Source organism: Xiphophorus hellerii, chromosome 14 (assembly GCF_003331165.1).
Source record: "Xiphophorus hellerii strain 12219 chromosome 14, Xiphophorus_hellerii-4.1, whole genome shotgun sequence".
Classification (NCBI taxonomy): domain Eukaryota; kingdom Metazoa; phylum Chordata; class Actinopteri; order Cyprinodontiformes; family Poeciliidae; genus Xiphophorus; species Xiphophorus hellerii.
Window position 1 is genome coordinate 11,748,012 of NC_045685.1, and position 21,629 is coordinate 11,769,640.

The following is a 21,629-nucleotide window of genomic DNA, read 5'->3' on the forward strand; positions in this document are numbered from 1 at the left end:
GTTCGGGTCGGACTTCTGTGCCGCGTTTTATAGGGCTGCAATTAACATTCATTTTATTGTAAATCAATCTGGAATTTGTTTTATTTAAAAAAAATGTAAATAACCAACTCAGCTGCACATTACTCTGGACTGGAGTCTTTTTTTTATAACCTCACAGTGGAAGATGCCTCTTTTGTGACTTTATAGTTTTTATGCTTTATACAGTGCTGTGGTGCAGTCTCAACTTGCTTTTAAAAGTGTTACATAAATAAATTTGGCATTGGCATTATGTCAAAATTTTGCCCTTACTCTACAGTATTTTATTCTGCACTCGACTCACCCTGCGGTCGATGGAACTGGAAGAGGTTGGGAGAATTTACACTGCTAACTACTAGCATGTTTCCTGTTGTGCGCCCCCTGCAGGTGTGCGGAGAGCATGCTGTGCGTGGTGCCCGACATCTCGGCCTTCCGCGAGGGCTGGCGCTGGGTGCGGCAGCCCGTCCAGGTTCCCGTCACGCTGGTGAGGAACGACGGCATCATCTACTCCACCACGCTGACCTTCACCTACACGCCCGAGCCCGGCCCGAGGCCGCACTGCAGCGCCGCCGGCGCCATCCTGCGGGCCGGCAACGCCAGCCTGCACAGCAACAGCAGCCAGGAGGCCGCCGCCCCCGGCGTCTACGGCCCCAACAGCGCCCCCGGCGCCGGGGTCACGTCCTCGTCCTCCGCCGCCGCCGTGGTGTCCTAACGCACACACAGTATGCCTTGAGAGCAAAACACACCTTGGGGTATATACATGACAGACTATAGGAATTAAACCCAAACTTTGACTCATCGTACAGTGCTGCGTGTTTAGCTGGGATACAAACAAAAGGAGCAAAACTAAAGGAGTGACATCACCGAGGTGTCAGCCAATGGGAATAAGCAGAAGTGCTCCGTCGCCCGCGGTTAACTGTAGGGACCTGCCTATTTAATCCTGGTGTTTGGAATGAGTGACGTTCCTGCAGGCTCAGAGCACCAGCACCTTCCTTCAGCTGTGAGAACCGACGACGACAACAATACATCCATTCTGAACGCAACACCGACAACAACCTGAACGGATCGGTCCGTCGTCGGCCCGCCTGGATTCACGCTGATCAACTCCCACGAGCCTCAGCTGGGCGTATTGTTGTTGTCGCAGGACGCAGAGGGACACACAAAAACGTGACGATAACATAGTTTTTATGGACCAAGGATCTTGTATAAGCTTTAGTAAAGGTACATTTTTCTCCATACCTTTTTTTTGTATTAAACATATAGTACACTTTTGTTACCAAATAGTTTCTATTCCTTCTCTGAGCTTTTGGGCTTTGTTTCCCTCCCCTTCTGCCCCCGTTTGAGGTCCAAACTCCCAAACCTTTTATGTTAATGTGACCTTACAACAAACGCCTGCTTCTCAGTCTTTGGATTGTTTTTTTTTGTTTTGTTTTTTTCTTTTGATATGTCTTCTTTTGAGTGGGGGGAAAAAAACAAACAAAATCCGAAGTCTGGGTTTGTTTAGTCACATAAGCGAAGGTTGCTTTTTATTACGTTTGTTTCTATTGAGGCGGGGAGGACGACCTCAGAGGGGCCTATATTTTTTATCCTCTTTGGTTTTTATGAAGTCTTTAAAGAGAAAAAGCTTTAAGCAACGCCTTTTGCCTTGCCTGCAATACTCTGCGTGCTCGCCGCGTCTCCTGGAACGCAAACGCTTTCAGTACATCTCACATGGAGCCATAGCAACATCTGCAGGATATGTGGAGAAAAAAAGAAGACACTCTTGGTTACAAAAACAAGTCAAACTCATGTAATAAGCGTTAGTAAGCCTTAGTACTGTGTACTCTTACTGTGCACACAGTCAGACCAGTCGCATATCTAATATCTGTTGCTCACTGCACCCGGCGAGGCGTCTTCCAGCACGTGCTCTGCTTGTATCCGGTAGTTTTCCAAAAAGAAGAAGGAAAAGAAAGAAAGGAAGGAAAAAAAAAAAACACAAAACGATGGACACTTTTTCAATTTGATGTGGCCTTACTGCAAAACGACGGGGAAAAAAAAAAAAAAAAGAGTTCACCTTTTTCTTATATGCTGTTTACTCACGTTGGAAGAAGCTGTGCGTAGCACAAACTAATGCCTCGCTGCTTATCACAGGAGCTCTGCTGTCTCTGAGCTCATCGCTGCCGCTTCACCCTCCCTGCAGAAGCAGCCTTCTTCTTCTCCTGAAGCCTTCCTGATTTGTGTTTTTTTGGGGGGTTTTTTTGTGGTGTACAAATACACAGACCCCTACTCTTCTGTGTTTGTTTCGATATTGTTCTTCTGCTGCCACGGTTGGGACAATCTCTCCCGGGTAGGCATGGACCGGTGTGATAACCTCGAGGAAAAAAAACCGTCAGAATATTTACAAAAAGATTTCAAATTTACTCCCATTTAAAACAGGAAGCACGCCAGCTGGAATTAATTCACTTTATCTGCTTCTACTCCTGAACGAAAGCCTTTCTATTCAAGAATTCAAACGTCACCACGTCTTGTTTTACTTCACAAGGTGCTGATCAGCAAGAGCAAATGCCAGATTTTCCCACCAGATATTGATTTCTGAACTCTTCCCAACTTTACTGGTTAGAAGTGAACATAAAATTCTTCTTTGTGTGTTTTTTCTGGTCTGAAAGTGCAACTTTTTCCCTCCTTATTTTCACCATTTGCTCTATATTAATGCTCAAAGTAATTTTGGAAATTTGACAGAGAGGCCAGTAGTTAATTTTTACAGGTAAGCCCCAAAATGTTTCACACATGTTTAAGATGCAACATGTTTTATCTGGTTTGAAATGAGAAAGGAAAGCATTATGCTAACAGATAATGAGACACTATGCAGAGCTTACGTTAAAAAAAAAGTTGGTTTGTTTTTAAAAAATTTTTTACTTAAGTATTTCTTTACCTTTTCTAAAGCGGATTTTACAACAACCAAGCCCTTCTTGTAGTTGCTGGTTTCCATTGGTATTTTGATATTTTATTTTTGGTGACTAAAAGTTAAAATTACTGCCAATTCAGAAGAAGCATGTTGGCAGTATTAAGAGATAACTTTGTAGCTCTACATACAACAGATATGAACATTTTTTTAGTTGTAGATGGTAAAATCTTGGGGGGGGAAAAAAGAAGTGCAATAGTTTTCACCTGAGTGCTGTAGCATTTGTTTTCTTTTACAATTTGATTTTGTTGCACAGACTTGAGCAAAAATGCAAAATAAAATAGAAATATATAAAATTGTAGGTTCCAAGCACTCAAGTCAACAAACATCATTCCTTTTGGCATTTTTAAAAAATCTTAAAACGGCTTTTTTAAAAAACAGCTAACTGGCTTTGCAGTTACTACTTGTACTACTTCAGCAGATGCGCTTTCTTGTAAGCAATGGACAATAAAATGGCCTTTCAGCCAGCTGGCTGTCAGTGTGCAGCAGCAGGTGGGTCACTTCTGAATCTAAAGACTTGTGCAGAAACTGTAAGGTGGGGAAAATGTGCTTTTGAACTCGTAACAGAGACTTATGCCTTTGTTTGCACTCCATAGCTGTACGTGTTTTCTGGAATAGAAAGGTTTCCAGCCAAATGTTTCTTTTTTTAATAAGTGAAGGAACTCGCCTTCTTTTAACCAGCCTGACTTTCAGCGTACAGCAACAGGTGGGGGAGGGAGGTTTTTTTTGAAAAATCTGAACTCGGTCCATGCCTACATCCTGACTGCTGTAAGCCCCTCTCCGCCTTCTGTTCTGTCTAAATTACCCTGTGGTTCATTGCGCCGGCGGTGACGTCACCTCCTTTGGGAGCAAAAAAAAAAAAAAGGCCTTTTTAAATGTGTATTTAAAACGAAAACGTGCATTTCCGAACATAACAGCAATATTGTACAGGTCATTTCATTGTCGTGGTTTTATGTTCCCATTCGCCTGAGCACTAGTTCACCAGCCAGCAAGTTCCTTAAAGCGTGCTAGTGCCGTAATGTCGTCACTGTGACCGAATACTGATTCGGTCCATTTATAGGAAAAAAAAAAAAGAGTTTCCGGTCTTCCACCAGATCCAAAAAAAACCCAACAAAAAACAACCGTCTAGCTTGTGGAGAGACATTCAAAGGCAATACAAAACAATACAATACAAGAGCACTGTAACTTGAATGTCTACTCAATGAAGTGTTTCATAATTTTGTTACACCTTGAAACAGGAACAGAAAAGGATTCGTTCCACCCCCTCACCCCCCTTTAATGTATAAAAAAAAGCGCAGAAAAGAAACGATGAGTTAAGTTATGCCCTGTTCTTATCCATCATGTTTGTTATTAATGTAAAATGTTTTATATTGTAATATTGATATTTTTTAAATTATTGGTACAAAGTCTCCCGTTGTCTTACGTCAAAATTTTCCAACAAAAAAGAAAAAAAAAGAAGAAAAAAAAAAGTGCATTATTGCCCGTGCTGCCTCTAAAGTTTCCCTTAAAGTACGCCACTTCCTGGAATGACTTTAAACTAAAAAAAATAAATAAATAAATACGTGCTGCAGCAGCGGAGTAGCATCCAAAACGAGCAGCAGCGGCGCTTCCCTTTACTCTGCAGGATGGAGGTCACCAAATCTTAACTGTAAATTTTTATTTTATTTTTTTTTTATATTTGTTTTTTTTTTTTTTTTTACCGTCCTCCGTCTCCTAAGATTAAATATTTGTTTACGTGTTGCGGCCTCGAGGCAAACCGCGCCACCCCGAGCAGCTTTCAGACTCGTTAAGAAAACAAAAATGGCGGCTCTTGCTCTCAACAAGTCCGCCGCCTTCGACAATCCGAGTTAATTTACTGAGTTTTCTGTTTTCGGAATGTGTTCATTCAAAAAAGGAAGGGGGAACACACTGTCAAAAAGTTAAAAAAAAATAATTAAGATGTTACATGCCTTCTCGATGCGCACGCTGTGTTGATATGAACCTTCACCAGAGGGAAAACACCGTCTCTCTGTCTCCTCGTTTGCTTTCGTGTCTTTTTGTTCCTCTCCGTGCGTCCCTGTCGTTTTTTTTTTTTACTTTACACTACCAAAAACACACAAAAAAGAGAAAAAAGCAGCTGTTCTGTGTTGATGTGTTTTTATGAGCTCTGAACAATGTATGTATCTTCTTAATATGCCAAATGTCTTTTTATAATGTAGTTTTCATGCACTGCTAAACAAAAAAACAAAAAAAAAAAAAAAACAGGGCAGAGTGAGAGGCAGCTTTAAACGAATAAAACGGAGTGTGGAGCCCTTTCTCTGTCGCACTCAGCCTTACTTCTCCTTTTAGACTATTTGGCTGTTTGCACTACAGAGCGCTAAACTTTCTACTTCTTCTCACACATTTCATTCTCCATTGTTTTATCGTTTTTTAATGTCTTTTTTTTTAATCTTCCATTGTGCATTTGAAGATTTCTCACATTTTTATGTTGCTTAGCCTCGCTGCACCCGTTTCGCCCTTTCTTTGTCTTCATCTCCTCCTCGCCTTCATCTCCCGCTACTCTCACTGTTATCTGTGTATTATTCTAGTAAAAATGGTAAGCAGAGGTGTCGTGTGGTAGTATATATATATACTCAGTGCTCAAAGGGTTGCTGATGGTAGAAACCTGTGCCGTTTGTAACATTTAGCAATAACGTCAAAAACAAAGGGGACGTTTTTTTTTTTATTATTATTATTATTATTTTTCTTTTTTGTTTTTCTTTTCTTAATAACATATGTTAGTTTGTTTTTGTACATATTGCAGCTCCAGATCATGCTCAAAACTGTATGTCATTAAAAGAAGAAAGGAAAAAAAACAACAAAAAAAACAAGAAAAAAACTTGCAATATTGGAATAAAATGAGAATTTAAAAAGCGATGAAATGTGAATGTTTTTAATTGGTCAGTGAAAGTATGTTTTTTTTTAAGAATCGTTTTATTTATTACTTTTCCTCTGAATGGATGCTGAAGAGGGTACGGATGACTGACCTGGATTTGTCCTGCTCTTACATAAAGCTTTCCTTTTATTTGCTCCTTCAGCGACACACGAGTCTCGCCAGAGTCGCTCTCCTCCTTCAAGGTCCACTTTGCGAAACCCACTAAAAGCACCGACTTGTTTTGCCCCGGATCTGTGTGCGCTCCAGGTTTTTATACACAGCACTTTACACACAAACTTCACAGCTTAGAACTGTAAGAAGAAAAAAAAAAAAAAGTATGTTTCTTCTTACATGTACATTTCCATTCACATCCAGTTGGCACCAAACGTTTGTCACAAAATACCAATTATTATGATCCATGCACCAGTCAAATGAATTATATTAATCATGTGTTTAAGTAAGAGTTGCAGTGGCGATGAACAGTTTTCACCCCCTTTGACGTTTTATTGCCTTTAAAAGGGGGGCATTTATGCAATCAATTATTCTAATGCTAATTATTTTTTATAGAAATCAGTTTCACTTTGATATCAAAGGGGTTTTTTGTTTGTCAAAAAAGCCAAATATTGTTGACTATGATTTGCAAAAGCAATTAAAAAAGGAGAAACCACTCAAGGGGGTGAATATTTTTTAAAGGCACTGTGTGTAAAGCCACAACCCCCAAAACACGGTTCCACAAGGTGTTCGCTCAGAGGAACTGAATACAAACGCACGCCACACTTTTTAGATTTTTTTTAATTATTATTTGTAAACATGTTTTACATATAAACGACATTTCTTTTTTCTTTTTTTTTTCCACTTCAAAGTTGTGCACGTCTTTTACCGCCTGTATCTGTTACACAAATTCCCGCAAGACACATTGAAGTTCGTAGTTATGACCATGGCGCGTGGAAAACGTCCGCTGCAAGTCGCTGTAAAATGTCGAAGCGTTTTCCGACAGCCACGTTCGTAATGAGTCGTTAAATATCGCATTTTTCTAGTCAGTCGTTCGCCCGAAACGAGCCTGATCACAAAAAGACGGCGAAGTACATTTGAGAGCCAACATTCCACATCACAACTGGCAGAAACGGCAAGAGGAATATTGGATCCTTCACATATAAACTCACAGGAAAGGAAAAAAACTACGCGTACGTTGCTACATCGACGCTGCTATGTTTCAACAGAAAGAATGTGTGGAAATCATGTGGGTGAGGGGAGAGGCCGACTCTTTAAAGACGAGCTGCAGGTGTTACAAATCCCACAAAAAGATAAGGCCTCTCCAGTTGCCCAGTCCTTTAGGTACACATACATGCAGAGGCTCAAGGGCAGCAGCTGTTTGTGCAGCAGGGGGAGGGTTTCAGTCCGAAGCTGTCGATTAATGTATCGGTAAGGCCGGTGATTCCTAGACGTTGAGAATATCTTCTAGGGACGTGGAAAGGCAGTATGTAAAGATTCAAATCAAAGAGACGGTGTAAAGGTCAAGCACTCCAAAATGTCTGGAGTGCTTGACCTTTGTTGACCTTTGTGCTTGTTCTTTTGTTTTAAAGAACAAAAGAACCTTTTGTTGTTTAAAAGTTTAGGTTTAAACTTTAAGGTTGACTCTTGAAAATTAGATGTATCTGTATTAAGAAAGGGGGAAATAAAAAACTAAATAAAACATGAGCTCTCGCACAAACTCCATATCCACCACAACAACTTTTGATCTCAAAGTAAGGTGCACAGACTATTTACTCACCCGTACCATTAAAACTGAAAGTAATACTTAAGCCATCCCTTATTTATTAAGTCACCAAAGAAATATTTGGCGGCCCCGAGGGCACTATCACAGCACTAAAAGTTCATTTCCATATATTGAGTTGATCCTTTGGTATGAAAAATAAATAAAATGAGACCGTGTCCTTAAAGAAAGGTAACACAACCTGTTGTGACTGAACGGCACCCCATCGATCCGTGTAGTTCCAGGACACACTGACTTTCACAACAGGAGCAAATGAAAGGCGAAACACACTTCAAAGAAATGACAGGGCTTGAAGATTTACGAAAATATCCTTCATTTTTTTTATGTGCAGGCCTGCATAACAAGCGTTTTAAAAATGCCGTCAAGATGCAAAACGGTGTGAAAACCAATGAAAGGTAAATGGGTTTGAATCGAGGACATCATTCTGACATCAAGAAAGAAATTAACATGCAAATATTTCTGATTTTTGATTTTTTTTTTTTTTTTTTAAAAAGCAACCTGTTATTTCACAACACACTACTGAACATTTCTTCTAGCTTGTTATTCTTTTCAGCACAAAGGCGAATTTAAACATTTACTAGAAACGGGATCGGGACAAATCTAGCCGCAAGCTGCGTTTGATTTGTCTCGGAGGTTGAAACTCGGAGGTGGGGATGGCGTCACACCAGGCCTGACGGCTTTCTAGATTCAAGTCGGAATATTTGTGGCGCCAACTGCTTTTAGCAATACATGTTGCTTCCAAATACAACAACAACAAAAGAAACAAACTTACAGACACAACAAAGAGTGGGCAATTATGAAGTAGGCAACATTATCATTTCGGAAATTTTAATTGATCAGCTACCCAGAAAAAACAAACAAACTGAGTTTCGTTAGTCTCTGCTTAGGACATTGTTTGTTTTTTGTGACTAAAAATAATTTAAAAAATGAAAAGTCCCACTTATTTTTGCTTGTGGACTGGTCTTTAAACATTAGATATTGTTTTAACATTTTAAAAATATATATATTATTTAAGAAAAATGTTTATTTCTTCATATGTGTAATTCCAGAGCTCACGACGATTCTAAAGTATGTGGCGGTATTTATGTGTCGGACTGGGACGTTGACTCGTTTACTGCTGGTCAGAGCACTTCATGTCACGCTCGCGGACCCTGAAGATGAACGAGCATCGTCAGTACTCTGGACTCTGAAGGTCTCCGGAAAACATCTGGCTGTGACCGTCTGCTGTGAGGGGCCTGCGTCAAGCAGGCGTCAGCCTACCGACTCGTGTCGTTTCACACCAAGCTAAAATGAAAGAAAGACCCATAAACCCGGTCCTGAAAGCACTGTGAGGGCTCAGCAACATGCAACGCGCTGTCTTCTACATACAGCATGCACAGAGCAGTCCAGATCACGGGACCTCGCTGCACTGGGTCATGGGGATGTTCGTGTTGACGCCGGGCGTGCTCTCTCTGGTGCTTTGAGTATCGACATTCAGGTCACTGGAGGGCGCGTATCCTCTCGCCACGTCTTTGTGCCATTCAGATGGGCTTTTTTTCTTCCCCCAGTAGAACCACTTCCTGATTCTCCCCGGGATGTTGAAGCTACAAAAGGTAGCCAGGATGGTCCGCCGGAAGCGTTTGTGCATGAAGCAGTACACGATGGGGTTGACGCAGGACGAGGTGTAGGACAGCAGGTGGATGAAAGAGATGGGCGCCCCCGTCAGACGGTTGGCCGAGCGCTGGTCGAACGCCTTCCACGCGTTGACGACGAAGACGGGGGTCCAGCAGAGGAAGAAGAGAAAAACGATGACTATGAGCATGTGGATGACGCGTTTATTGGCCATCAGCTCCTTTTTGCTGGAGTTTCGGGACGCCTCCGCTAACTCGCCGCTTCTGCTCTTCCTCGATCTCTTGCTCTCAGATGAGCTGTAGCCGCCGCCATTTCCTGGTTTGACGCTGCCGGTGCTGGCGTGGCGTTCTGGTACGGACGAGAATGTGGAAAAACAAAATAGCAGTTTCATGTAGAATGCTAATGGCTAATGGATTAGCATTCTAATGCTAATGTAAAGTGTAGCTGGCTCTACATTAGCATGCTCGAGCAGGTACTTCTGGCTTTAGATTTTCTGTTCTGCAATGTTCACTAATGGGACTAAAACCAAATGAATCGGTTTGGTTTAGCAAAAAATAAAATTGGTTGAAGTACTTAGAATCAACTTAAACTTACTTTGATTTGCAGATGTTTGTTTTTCTCTCTGTGATCTACATTATTAGCATTGAGTGATAAGTGACATAAAAATCCAGTTTGCAAGAACATTTCTGTTGTTTTCAAAGCAGAAAACTTGTCATGCACTTCTACTGCGCAACGATGCTAAAGTAGCATCTTCTCGTACGTCTGTGGTCCCAACCCTATTTTATTAATTCAGTCGTCCACACTGCAACATTTTTTAACGTTACTCAACATGCTGCAAAGCACTCAAAACACATTGTTGCGTGCTGTAAGCTAAACTAAAACAAAAACAATAAAACATTAAAAACACATATATAACTGTTGCAGCCATGCTTTGTTGTCCTACCACGGCTGGAGTTCTTCAGGGACTGCGCTCGCTTGATTCCCTTGTACAGCTTCAAGGAGATGAGTCCGTAGGCCGTCATCATCATGATACCAGGAATCAGGAAAAGCACCAGCAACAGAGCGATGTACCTACGACGACCAAATTTCACCAGAATTACTGCACTGCAGTGAGCATTTGTTGGCTTTAACTCAAGTCAGCGCCAAATTACTTTGCAGTCAATTAAAGGTGGGCTGAATGACTGGTTCCCTGGTTGAGGGTCCCTCACAGTTCGTTTAAAAGAGCATAGTTTCTTCAGGTTTAATGGCTTCCTGTAGCCAAAGGTACAAGTCAAGGTTAATTTGTATCTCACTCGGCATGAGCTCAGTGTGATTGACAGCAAACAGAGTCTGATCTCTGTTCTCACTACCAAGCTGGAGCGCCTTCGTAGGGGTTCCTGCACACGTACAAAATTGATATAAACCTTGTTCATGCCAGGATTGTACTGGTGCATCCCCCTACTATTTACACCCTGGGCAACTGCCCATATGACTTGTAACAAAACCCAACTTCAATCATGTTTTCTATTCGAAGGGTTTTCGTTGCTGGATTTCCTCCGATGGCTGCCTCGCTCTCTCTTCACCAAGACGAGAAAACCACTCAGCAAAACAGCCGTCTTAAGCTAACCGTTTTGCGGTCATTGTGTAGTACAACTCTCCCCAATGAATAGATTTGTATCTCACCAGGACTGCTGGAACACTGTGTTGGGCCATATCAGGCGACACATGTGTCCTGTGCTGTTGTCGAGGCGGGTGAAGGGCCTCAGGGTGCTGGAAATTGGGTAGGGCAGCATCATGATAAAGGACACCACCCAGGTGGCGGTGATGACCTTCTTGGCGTGGCTCCTTGTCTGCCACACCATGGAAGCGAGGGGGCTGCAAATGGCATAGTAGCGCTCGATGGAAATGGCCACCAGGTTGAAGGTGGAAACACTGACCGAGACGCCTGCACAGAGAGGAAAACACACCGAAAGCTCTGTTTGATCGTGAAGCAATATCCTGTCTCTCAGGTGTTAGTGTTTTAAAGCAAATGCTTGAAATGACACCCCTAAATGAAGCACTTTTGTTATAGAACTAAAGAGATAGAATAAAAATCGTCATGAAAATTTACTGACGTAAACAGTTAATTTATACTATTATTGGATTCATATTCAGCAGATCTGGCATCACCTGACACTTGGTTATGCATGTCTGAGGTCTCTAAACTTAAACTTTGATGTTTAAGTTTGTCAAAACAATGTTGGAGTCGATGCTGAGTTTCCTTAGTTGTACACTTTTTTAACTACTTTCAGCAACTAACTGAGTTTACTGTCCAGTTTGATAACTAGGATCAATTAAAAATGTACGTGCGACTGAATTAAAACAATCTTTTTGTAAAGTGCCTCGAGACAATATTCGTTATGAATTGACGCTATATCCATAAACTGAATTGAATTGAATATTTTGTTGTATTGCTTAATCCTGAAGATGAAATAACTACATTTCCTCCATTTCCTTTATTGGAACCACAGTCTTAGATTCTTTCGGTGTTTATTACATAACTGAAACACATTGATTGCATTGATACCATGTCAGTTTTACAAATAAAATATATGAATATCAAAGAGGTTTAAGCTAAAAATATAAATAAAAACCGAGGTTTGTCCTATGTTCAACCATTTTCTAAAATGTATTCTGCGTAATATTTGGAAAGCCGCTACTTGTGATATTCAAGAGAGGATGCTAAGGAAAGTAAAATGTAGAAAAGAGATGCCATGTCAAAATTTTCAAATGAACAAATCACAACAACACACCTTAATAAGTCAGCGCGTAAAAAAATAAACTAAAAAGACACATTTTGACACAGCCAAACTCACATTTATGTGTTCTGTACTGCTACAGTTCATGCAAAGACAAAGTAGTGCCATTCATTTTATCCCTTGTAACTCTCAGACTTTCTCCCCCCACTTTACAGTGTAAAGTGTGGATGGACGTTTAGTCATATTTAACACACCATTGCTGCATCTGATCAGTGTGAACACCATCCTTAGCAATAACAACTCGATCTATAAATACATTTCAAATTACGGCTGGGCACAACCTGCAGGAGTGACACATAAGCAGATAAAAACATGGACAAATGATGTAGCAATCCCCAAGGATGGCCCTTTAATCTCCATGTACAGCTAAATAGAGAAACAGGAAGTGAGGAGAGGAATTAAAATCACATTTCCTCGTGTTTCTGTAATTGGATGAAAATGAAATATCTGCATTCAATGCATCATCTGTAATGACTCCACCTTGTTAGAAAGATCCCCACAGAGATTTTCTGCAAGGCACATGAAGTCGTAATCCACGTCATTTATCAGAATCACAGGCAAATTAAAGTCAAGGAAGAGGTTCGCATCCCTGAATGAACTAAATCATCTCTGTTTAGTCTGTCGCTGTAGGAAACGTCAAATCCCCGAATCAAAATAAATGGAAACTGTCTTGCAGTGCCCTCTAATCGTATTCATGCCCTCTGAAGGTTCCCACGTTGTGTCACAAACCCAAACTTTGAAGTACCACAGTTGGATTTTATTTTTGTGTTCTTTCAAATGTAAATATAGAAATATAGTGTTGCCCAATTGTGAAATGAAAGGGATATGATAAATGTTTTCTTTTTTTACAAATAAGATTTGAAAATGTAACACGCATTTGAACTCAACCACCCTTTAGTAAAATCCAAATGCTACCTATTAGCTAATTAGTAAACAGATCAAGAAAATATGCATTTGTAACAAACAAAAACTTGAAAACTGCCATAACGCTTGCCATAGCATGTCACTAAATAGACAGCTAACACTTAAAATTAACATCTAACTCCATAACACTACAGTGACACACACCTATTAATTTTAACTTTTAATTAATAAAGACTTTTCCCCTTCTAACTTCAGCTGGCCCAGCTGGACTCCATAGATAGATGCGAGACTAGCATTTTTTTCATTAGCCATACGCTAACCAGATACAGCTAGCTTAGCATAACTGACAGAGCATGTTGACAGTCCAGCTTAGACGGAGTGCAGCTCTGTCACAATCTGTGTATCTGTTTAGCTATTTTATTAGATATTGTGGAGTTGCCAGACAAATGTATGCAGGCAATCTAGTACGGATACGCTGCCGGCACTGTCCAAGGAGACACATATCTTACAATAAGAGCAACTATTCCTCTGTAGTGTCTGCAGCTGTCAGACAACGTGCAGCACAGGGCGGGGGGGAAAGCTTGCACTGACTGGGAAATGACATATCTTTCCTGCTAATGGAGTCAAGTGGACCTAATGTGGACTGCCAAAAAAAAGGAAAGGTCCAATAAACACAACCTTCATTTCTCAATGAATGAGTTCCTGCGTTGCATGCAACCCCAAAGGCTTATCCATCAGGACTTGACCTAAGACAAAGCAATGTAAGAGCATGAACCACAGAAAGCAATCTGAGAGATTTAAGCCGGAGCAGACAAAATCCGAGCTAGCGGATGAATTTCAATGACAGTCTGGCCGCAGTATTAAAAGCCATCAGGAAAAACTATCTCTTGATTGCATTGCTAAATCCAACTAAACCGTTGAACCACATTTGGACTCAGATGTCGAGTAATTTCCATTTTGAAAGTAATACTCTCATCGTGGTTTTTGATCAGAATAGTTACATACAAGCTTCAGGGCTGTGAGGAAGCATTCACCCCGTTGCAGATTTCATCTGTTTTTTGGGGGCGGGGGGGGGGTTTGTCACACTGAAATATTTTAGATCATTAGACTAGATTCTACACCAGATAACCTGAATGAATACAAAACCCAGGAGGATAAATAAGCTACATGATATCAGAAAAACAAAAGAGCACGCCCTGTTTTAAGGAAGAATATAAGGAGGTATGGGAAGCAAAGTAATTAATATCAATCTGTTTGGAAAGGACCAGAAAACCACAATGAGAGCCAATATCCACAAATCAGGAAATCAGTGTCTAACCTCATCAGGAGTGTCTGAACAACATCTAAAGAACTGCAGGCCTCGTCTGCCTAATTTAAGGTCAATGTTCATGATTCAGAAATGAGAAAGAGAGAGGACAATAATCCCGAATAATGTTTTATATACTGTACATTATATGTTAGTAATACAAGTCTTCTTGGAATAATTTCTGTTGATTTAACATTCTGTTGAAGTAAAGGGAAACTTCTTTAAAGGCTTGCATCTTGTTGCATGTGGTGTAAAACTTCATTGTGACAGGCAGACATAGTGGTGGTAGTGTCATGGTTTTGCAAGGGAATAGTCAAAGTCCGCACTAAAATTCAGTTTTGATGCTGTGACATGAGCTTAAACCGGCTGTACAACACCTTAAGAATAATCCGAAACAACTGTGTAAGGAAGAGTGGGCAAAATGTCTACCACAGTGGGTATGAAAGACGCTTCGACGTTGATCACAGACGGTTGATAGTAGCTGTTGCTAACAGAGGTGGTACAAGGAGTTTTGTTTGATGTTGAGATTAGTTTGCAGGAGAAGCGTGGCACATATTTACTGTCAGGATCTGTGTTTTTCCGTGTTTAGTTAGAGTTTTTTGTGTCCTTGAGTCTCTTCGTTGTCCTGTCCTCCCCTTGATTGTTCCCAGGTGTGTCTCGTTCTGTGATTACCCTCCCGTGTATTTAACTCCACCTGTGTTCCTTGTTCCTCGTCGGGTCCTCGTCAATGTTAGCTTCAGTGTCGTCAGTGTTTCCGTGTGCCTGCTGTTCATTGTTTTTGACATTATTTTCATCATTAAACTTCCTTTATTCATCATACCTGGGTCCGCTGCCTCTGCCTCACCACCACCTCACCACTTCATGACATTTACATACTTTAACTAGTCCAGAGTCACTTGTCATATATTTTCCAGAAGGCGGCTTAAAGCCGTATCTTCGCACATATCCACGGTTCCCGGTTTTAACAAGCACCCAAAGACTTGGACAAAACAAGTTACAGGACAAAGCTTCACTTTTATACAACACGCATTATCTCCCGTCCAACGCTGAGGCTATATGCCTCAACTTGCCCTCAGTATGGTTGGAAAGTTTACATTTATGTCGTCCCGTTAGGACAGCTAACGATGGCGAACGTTACGTCTGCGGTGTTTCTCTTTCTCAGCCGATAAACTGATTATATTTGACGTGTCCCTGTTGACTCATGGAGGCTGCTCGGATTGTCTTCTTTACCCCGCGCCAAGTTATTTTCAGACGCAGTGTTTTGACGACCTCCTCAGAACACAGGGAAGACAGAGAAAATGTTCAGTGAGGGCTGGCATCTGGTATGATTGCTGCTTCAGAGCCTTCAGTCACATCAGAAATGATTAGAGTTGTTACTCCCATTTGCTCTTGACCGGAAAGGTAATTCATGTGTGTTTCATACGCAAAGAATGAACTGGTGAGATTCATTTTGGCAGGGGGAACAGGACATCTTTTTCAACCCAAGCTGATAGGAATTGTCTTCCTGCTGGGTTTTGTGGCAGTCAGTTTTCATCCTTTCTCGTTGAGATCATTAGGCAGGACCTAAATTGAAACTAAAAAGGTTTGTGTGTAAAAATATAAATTTATACTCTCTGGACAAAAAAAGGCCTCCTGTTTTTAGCTCAAGCTCATTAAATCTCCAGGAGAATTTGAACATACAGTGAAATGAACCTTGCCAGACAGCCTCCGATGACTTCAATTATCTAATAAGCAATTACCAACACAGCAAAAATTACAATAACTCACCACAGAGACAGAGTTGGATTATATTGCATCCAGCTTTAGGGTTATCAATCGCAATTAAAATCTTTCACACATTATACCGCTAAAAAAGTGATGGGAAGTTTGGCTCTTGCAGCACGGCTTCCAAAGAAGAGCCGGCCTTTAACTTATTGTCATCTGTAGCCTCATATTTTTTGCTTAACTTGGAAACGTGAATGTTTTGTATGTAATGTTACAACTGGTGTCGTAAAGTTAATTATGTAAATATGAGTGTGCAGGTGCCCATCGCTGATTGGCTCCAGAAGCCTGCGGAGACTCCGGATTGGAGGAGGATAAAAGACCCTGGACTTCCTGCATCCACCCTGCGTTCATCCCAACCGGTCACACTGTTTGTCTTTGTTAAAGACCTTGTAAAAGTTCTTGAAGGAGTTTGCAGGTTTATTTTTGTCTAAGTTTATAATTATTTAGGGAGGTAAGTTTTTGTCATTTGGTTACTTACTTTCAAATAGCTAAGTTCTGGTTAACATTAAGATAGTTATGTTTGTTATATTTGACTCTTCTGTTTCACTACACAACCAATCACTAAAAGGTACCCAGTCATGCAGACTGCTGCTAAAAACATCTGCAAAAACAATGGGTTGCTCAGTGAGAGCTCAGTGAATTCAGGTGTGGTACCAGGATGCTACGAGTAGAATAAGTCAATTTGTTGAAATTTCCTTGATGCTAAAGTGTGAGCAACTCAATCAAAGAATGACAGACCACATTCAATCACTGAACGTGGGCAGTTCATAGAGTGCAGTAGTCGCTAATTGTCTTCTGAGTTAACAACTACCGTCCTTCCAAACTTTGTGAATTTCAGAATAATTCACAGAGCTCATAGAGAGCTTCTTGGAATTAATTTCCAAGACACCAAGTTCAATGCAAAGCATAGGATACAGAAGAGTAAAGCAACCCTAAACTGGACTTTGGTATCCCAATGGACGAGTATGGACGAGTATTTTTTATTTTTCCATTCTTTCCTCCGAAGAGTTTTTGCGGCGCTAGTGGCTAGTATTTTTTGCTACAGTAGGCAGACAGGAAAGAGGGAAAGGTCGCCAGGACCGGGAGTCGAACCCGCGACGTCTGCGTCGAGGACTGAGGCCTCCAAACGTGGGGCGTGCCAAACGTGGGGCGTGCTAACCCCCTGTGCCACCACAGCATGCCCCCGGTCCAATGGATTTTTATGGACACTGCCTGACTGCCTTGTGTCAAGTAGAGGATGAATTATGACGACGGCATTTTGTCAATGTGCACAGCAGGGCTCAAAGCAAATTCCATCTTGAATGGAATGAATAGAGCTGTGAGGTCAACACCATAGAGCACATTGGGAATAATCTCAGGTCTTGTGGTTCTGGTCTACTCAACATCCCCAGAACCAGAACCAAACATGGAGAAGCGGCATCCAGTTTCTATGTACCTCAAATCTGGAAGAAAGTTCCAGAAAACTGGAAAACAGTCGAAACACTGAGTTTCAACTGTTGAGAGTTGCCTTTTGTTAGTAGGAGGTCAAACATTGATCAGCTGTGTATTTGCTTGACGACTGGAATTTCAGAAAATGTGATCTGTGTTGCTCGTGTCGTAGTTGGACTTTGGACTGTCTTATTGCTGAAATGTGCTGTACAAATAAACTTGACTTGACTAAACTAGATGACCAGAGTCAGTTCATCTCACCCAACATTACTGCCTGACCTCACCGTTGCTTTCCTGGAACAAGTGTTAAATATACACTCTCAAACCTTCTGGCCATGGTTTCCAGAAGAGCTGAAACCATCGTAGTTGCAAAAGATCGACAAACTCCTGGATAACATTAACGTCCATGTATGTAGAACTTGCCAAAGAGAGCGTTAAGAAAAACCTGGACTTTTGGAAAGATTTGTCTAAAGCATAATTATTTAGTTATAAGCACAAAGGACACATTTGATATAAACCAAAGACAACATTCCAGGGGGAAAAAAAACTTATATCACCTGTGACATATGGAGGCGGAAATGTTATGGTGTGAGAATGATTAGACGTAGATATGTGAACATTTCTTCTGAAAGAACTAAATAATTAATGGGGTGTCCACATTTATTTCCATGTCTGCAGGGGAGAATTTGATCAAACTGTTTCGTTCCGAAAACTCCAGTCCACCTTCTTACGTCTCTACATACCCATGAAGTACGTGACCAGCTTGCACATGCCGAGGCCAAAGATGAAATCCTTCATGACGTTGGGGATTAAGGTGAAGGGGATGCACACCAGGGAGATCATGAGGTCGCTCACTGCCAGGGACAGCAGGAACAGATTGGTGATGGTCCTCAGCCGCGGTCTTCGTCCTACCGGCAGCAGGACGATGATGATGATGCTGTTGCCTATGAGGCTGAGGAGGAAGATGATGCTGTACAGGACGATCCGGACAGGCTGGGAGATGTCTGAGAAGGAAAGACGTGTTAGTGTCTTTATTTTCTTTAAATTGGACCATGTCAATCTGGATTCTGGAAAGAAGGTCTCAGGCTGGAGGAATACTAAGTGGGCTTCTGATAATGACAAGTAGGTCTACTGGAAAAGTAGACCTACTTGTCATTATGCAGTGACATTATGCAGGTTTTTAATTTATGCATTACAAATCCTTTTTATAAATTTTTTTTGAACACCTCCTGTCCAGCAGTGTGGCACTCAGAATTATTGTCAACAAATCTACTTTTACATGCGTATCATGCCATGATGCTCCACTTGAGAAATATATGAAACGTTGTTAGAAATGGCTTCTTTGTCTATTTCAAATGTAATGGACACAGAGAGACAAAACAGAAAGGAGAAAAGAAAGCGAGATAGGCGGTGAAAAAGTTTGAAGGGAAAGAACGAGATAAGAGCGTGAGGAGAGAAGGAACCATAGAGAGGACAGAAGTCAACATCCGCCTCTAAACCTGCGGAAAGAGAAAACACAAAAACCAAGAAACCGTAACAACAAACAACATGCACATGCAACAGTTGCAACGTCATTGGAAAGTACACAGTACATCAGAGTGCATCTGACAAAAACCTGAATCTAAACACCCGGGAGATTGGTCCCTTCATTTAAAAAATGTTTCACTCCTTACTAATAAACTGTTCATCACTACAAAACGTGTAGAATCAGACAATCACTTAAATAGTACATGATGTCAGCTAAAAGTTGGGCTGTGTGCAGAATGACAATGACCTGAAGTACAACAGAAAGTCCATGTCTGAATGGATCACATGAAAGAATATTCTGGAAACATAAATACATCAGAGAAACTGTTTTTTTTATGGCCCTCAACAGGTCGTTCATCCTCGGAAACCCTGTTGTGTGACTGAAATAAATGCATTTTAAAAAGCTACAAATAGTGTCAAACATCCACAACCATGTAAAAGCTCACTACCAGATGTCTGAAGTGTTTCCAATTACTTCTTCAATAGGCTTTTTTCCTTCTTAATAAATGAAACCATATATATATATATATATATATATATATATATATATATATATATATATATATATATATATGTATATATATATATATTTAAACACTGTGACTTTCACTTCTAGAAGACAATTACATTCTGAGATGCACCTGTATGTCGTGGGTCTACTATCCCACCTGTCGCCATATGGAGCTTTCTGCCCATATGGGCCACATCTAAGTTCCTCTCTGGGTCTTCTGTCCTCTTACACTCTGTGTATATTTTCAAAGTCATCTGCCTCCCTTAAGGAAACATCACTCTAATATTTATATAAAAATGTGACTCATGTGCAGCCCCGCTGATGCTCAGCGTGCGCATTTTTATGAGTCGGTGCATCACTTCGGGCTGTGGTAGCCTTCCAGGGTTTTATTTGCAAAAATGTTCCAAACTGGCGCTTTTTACGTCCCAGATTTCCCCCCCCCCCCCCCCCCCCCCCCCCCGCAAAGTGCACAAATGCAGTTTGTGCTCACTTGACCGTGCAGAACCAGCGAGCGCTGACTGCATTAGCTTTTGTGGAGGACCTGAGCCGTGCGCGTAATGCGCAATGACGCAAGAAAAAAATGCCCAAAGCTCTCGCCTTCCCCCCCCCTCGCACCCCGCTCGTTTCTTTTTGCCACAATCTGGAGTTCAAAAGACTATTTTAGGTAAATTGAGAAATCTTCACAGACATGTTATATCGATGAACTGGTTTACTTTACCGTTAGGCTCTGGAGAGGGGCCCCGTCCTGGCTCGCAATCCGAAATATTGATCCCGAAGCGGCACAAGACACTGTTCAGTTCTGTTGAATTAATCAGGAAGTCATGGGTCGTGATAGTCTCCATTTCGCCTTCTCTCCTGTGTGTGAGCTCAGGTCAAATCTGTCTGAAGCTCAGCAGCGATCATGCTATTTCATAAGACAGAGAGAGAGAGAAAGAAAGAGAGAGAGAGAGAGAGAGAGAGAACGCGCGCATGGATCTCAAACTTTAAATATCCATTCACAAAACAATAGCAACGAGGGGAGAAAAAACCCCAGCTCCCACTGCAGCGCTCCTCTGTTGCTGACAGTGTGTGGAGAGGGATCGTCAGCCCGCCTATATGTCCACCAAACCCTCCTCCCTTCAAAAAAAAAAAAAGAAAAAAAAGCTGAAGAATTTGATTACAAACATCATTTGTGTCCCTGGCAATATTGAAAGGGCTTCTCGCCCTCTGCACGGGCATGCTGCTGCAGGCTGTGGAATTTTTTTGAGAACGGGCGTGAAATTGTAAATGTTCTGATGCGTGGATAGACTGGCTGTCATCAGCCATTGAGTAACGTGTTCAAAACGCGCCGATTGTTGTTGTATTAAAAAGAGAAAGCCAAAATGCACTTAAAAAAAGGAGAAGTATTTACATGCCCCCTGTTGCTGTTGTACCAAACAGAATAACTGTGTGGCTGTTTAAAACTCATAATAGGTGATAATAGATGGTTAGGATCCATAAAATGACTGTAGCAGGTAAAACAGGCTGGTCTAGACTCAGTTTCACTCCTCAGTTTTACATTTCTATGAATCAGAGTACTTAAAAAAACGATTGGCAGATTCTTTTCTGATGTTATAAACTTGTCCTTACTGTACAACCTCTTCTTATTTTGGTATGTTGTCACTTTTGTGAATTTGCATGCTTCCATTTGCCTTTCACTTGACTCTACTGCTGGCACACTGAACTTTCCTCCACAGGGGGACAATAAAAGATAGATGCTGTTCTATTTTAATCAAGTCCAGTCAAAATCTATGTTACATTTGACTTGTAGATTTGTGTTATGCTGAGTCTTATTCTTGACTCTGATTTATTGGATTAGAGTGATTCATAAGGTGTAGATTTGGCAGCAAAACAGAATCAAGTTGCTCCATTTTTACCCAGAGGTCATAGCAGCAATTTCCCAAAGCTTTCTTCATGTCTTTCCAGAGCCAAGGTATTTAGAGGAGGAGTCGTTTAAAAGACATACCACTTGGCTCATGTGTTTGACCTGACTTGTTACCTGCGTTTTATCTCATCTTTCTAATTACAAAGCTAACTAAGATAAGAAAAAAAAGGTGAATGGGAAATATTTGTCTAAACATTCTCTTAATAAATAACTCTCTCTCTTCAAACTTTTCAGGAACTTTTCTCTGGAGGTAAACAGGGAATGTTTTTAGGAAATGTTTTCTAAGGATTCGCTAAGAAGCACTTTGGGAACATT

The 21,629-nt window shown here is 41.1% G+C and overlaps 2 protein-coding genes across 2 annotated transcripts in view; one reads left to right on the top strand and one right to left on the bottom strand.

Annotated features, from left to right (window-relative positions):
- rbpjb (recombination signal binding protein for immunoglobulin kappa J region b) overlaps positions 1 to 4,401 on the top strand; it is a 49,744-nt gene extending 45,343 nt beyond the window's left edge. The window contains exon 11 of the mRNA XM_032582178.1: positions 403 to 4,401. Within this exon, the coding sequence (XP_032438069.1) occupies positions 403 to 727 (325 nt within the window). The 3' untranslated portion in view covers positions 728 to 4,401. The remainder of the gene's footprint in view (positions 1 to 402) is intronic.
- A 960-nt stretch (positions 4,402 to 5,361) lies between these two features.
- cckar (cholecystokinin A receptor) lies at positions 5,362 to 20,843 on the bottom strand. Its single transcript, XM_032582179.1, has 5 exons — positions 20,130 to 20,843; positions 18,117 to 18,377; positions 10,897 to 11,158; positions 10,178 to 10,305; positions 5,362 to 9,582 (listed from the first exon to the last, which is right to left on the bottom strand). Exons 1-5 carry the CDS (start codon positions 20,251 to 20,253, stop codon positions 9,014 to 9,016), a joined length of 1,344 nt encoding a protein of 447 aa, XP_032438070.1. The 5' UTR covers positions 20,254 to 20,843; the 3' UTR covers positions 5,362 to 9,013.
- Between the last annotated feature and the right edge of the window lie 786 nt (positions 20,844 to 21,629).

Excerpts from the sequence above, each read along its gene's own strand:
- cckar (XM_032582179.1), bottom strand. The coding sequence starts at position 20,253 with ATGGAGACTATCACGACCCATGACTTCCTGATTAATTCAACAGAACTG. Across the intron at positions 18,378-20,129 it reads CCCCTCTCCAGAGCCTAACG|ACATCTCCCAGCCTGTCCGG; the intron begins GTAAAGTAAACC and ends TTTCCTTCTCAG. Across the intron at positions 9,583-10,177 it reads CCTGAAGAACTCCAGCCGTG|AACGCCACGCCAGCACCGGC; the intron begins GTAGGACAACAA and ends CGTCCGTACCAG.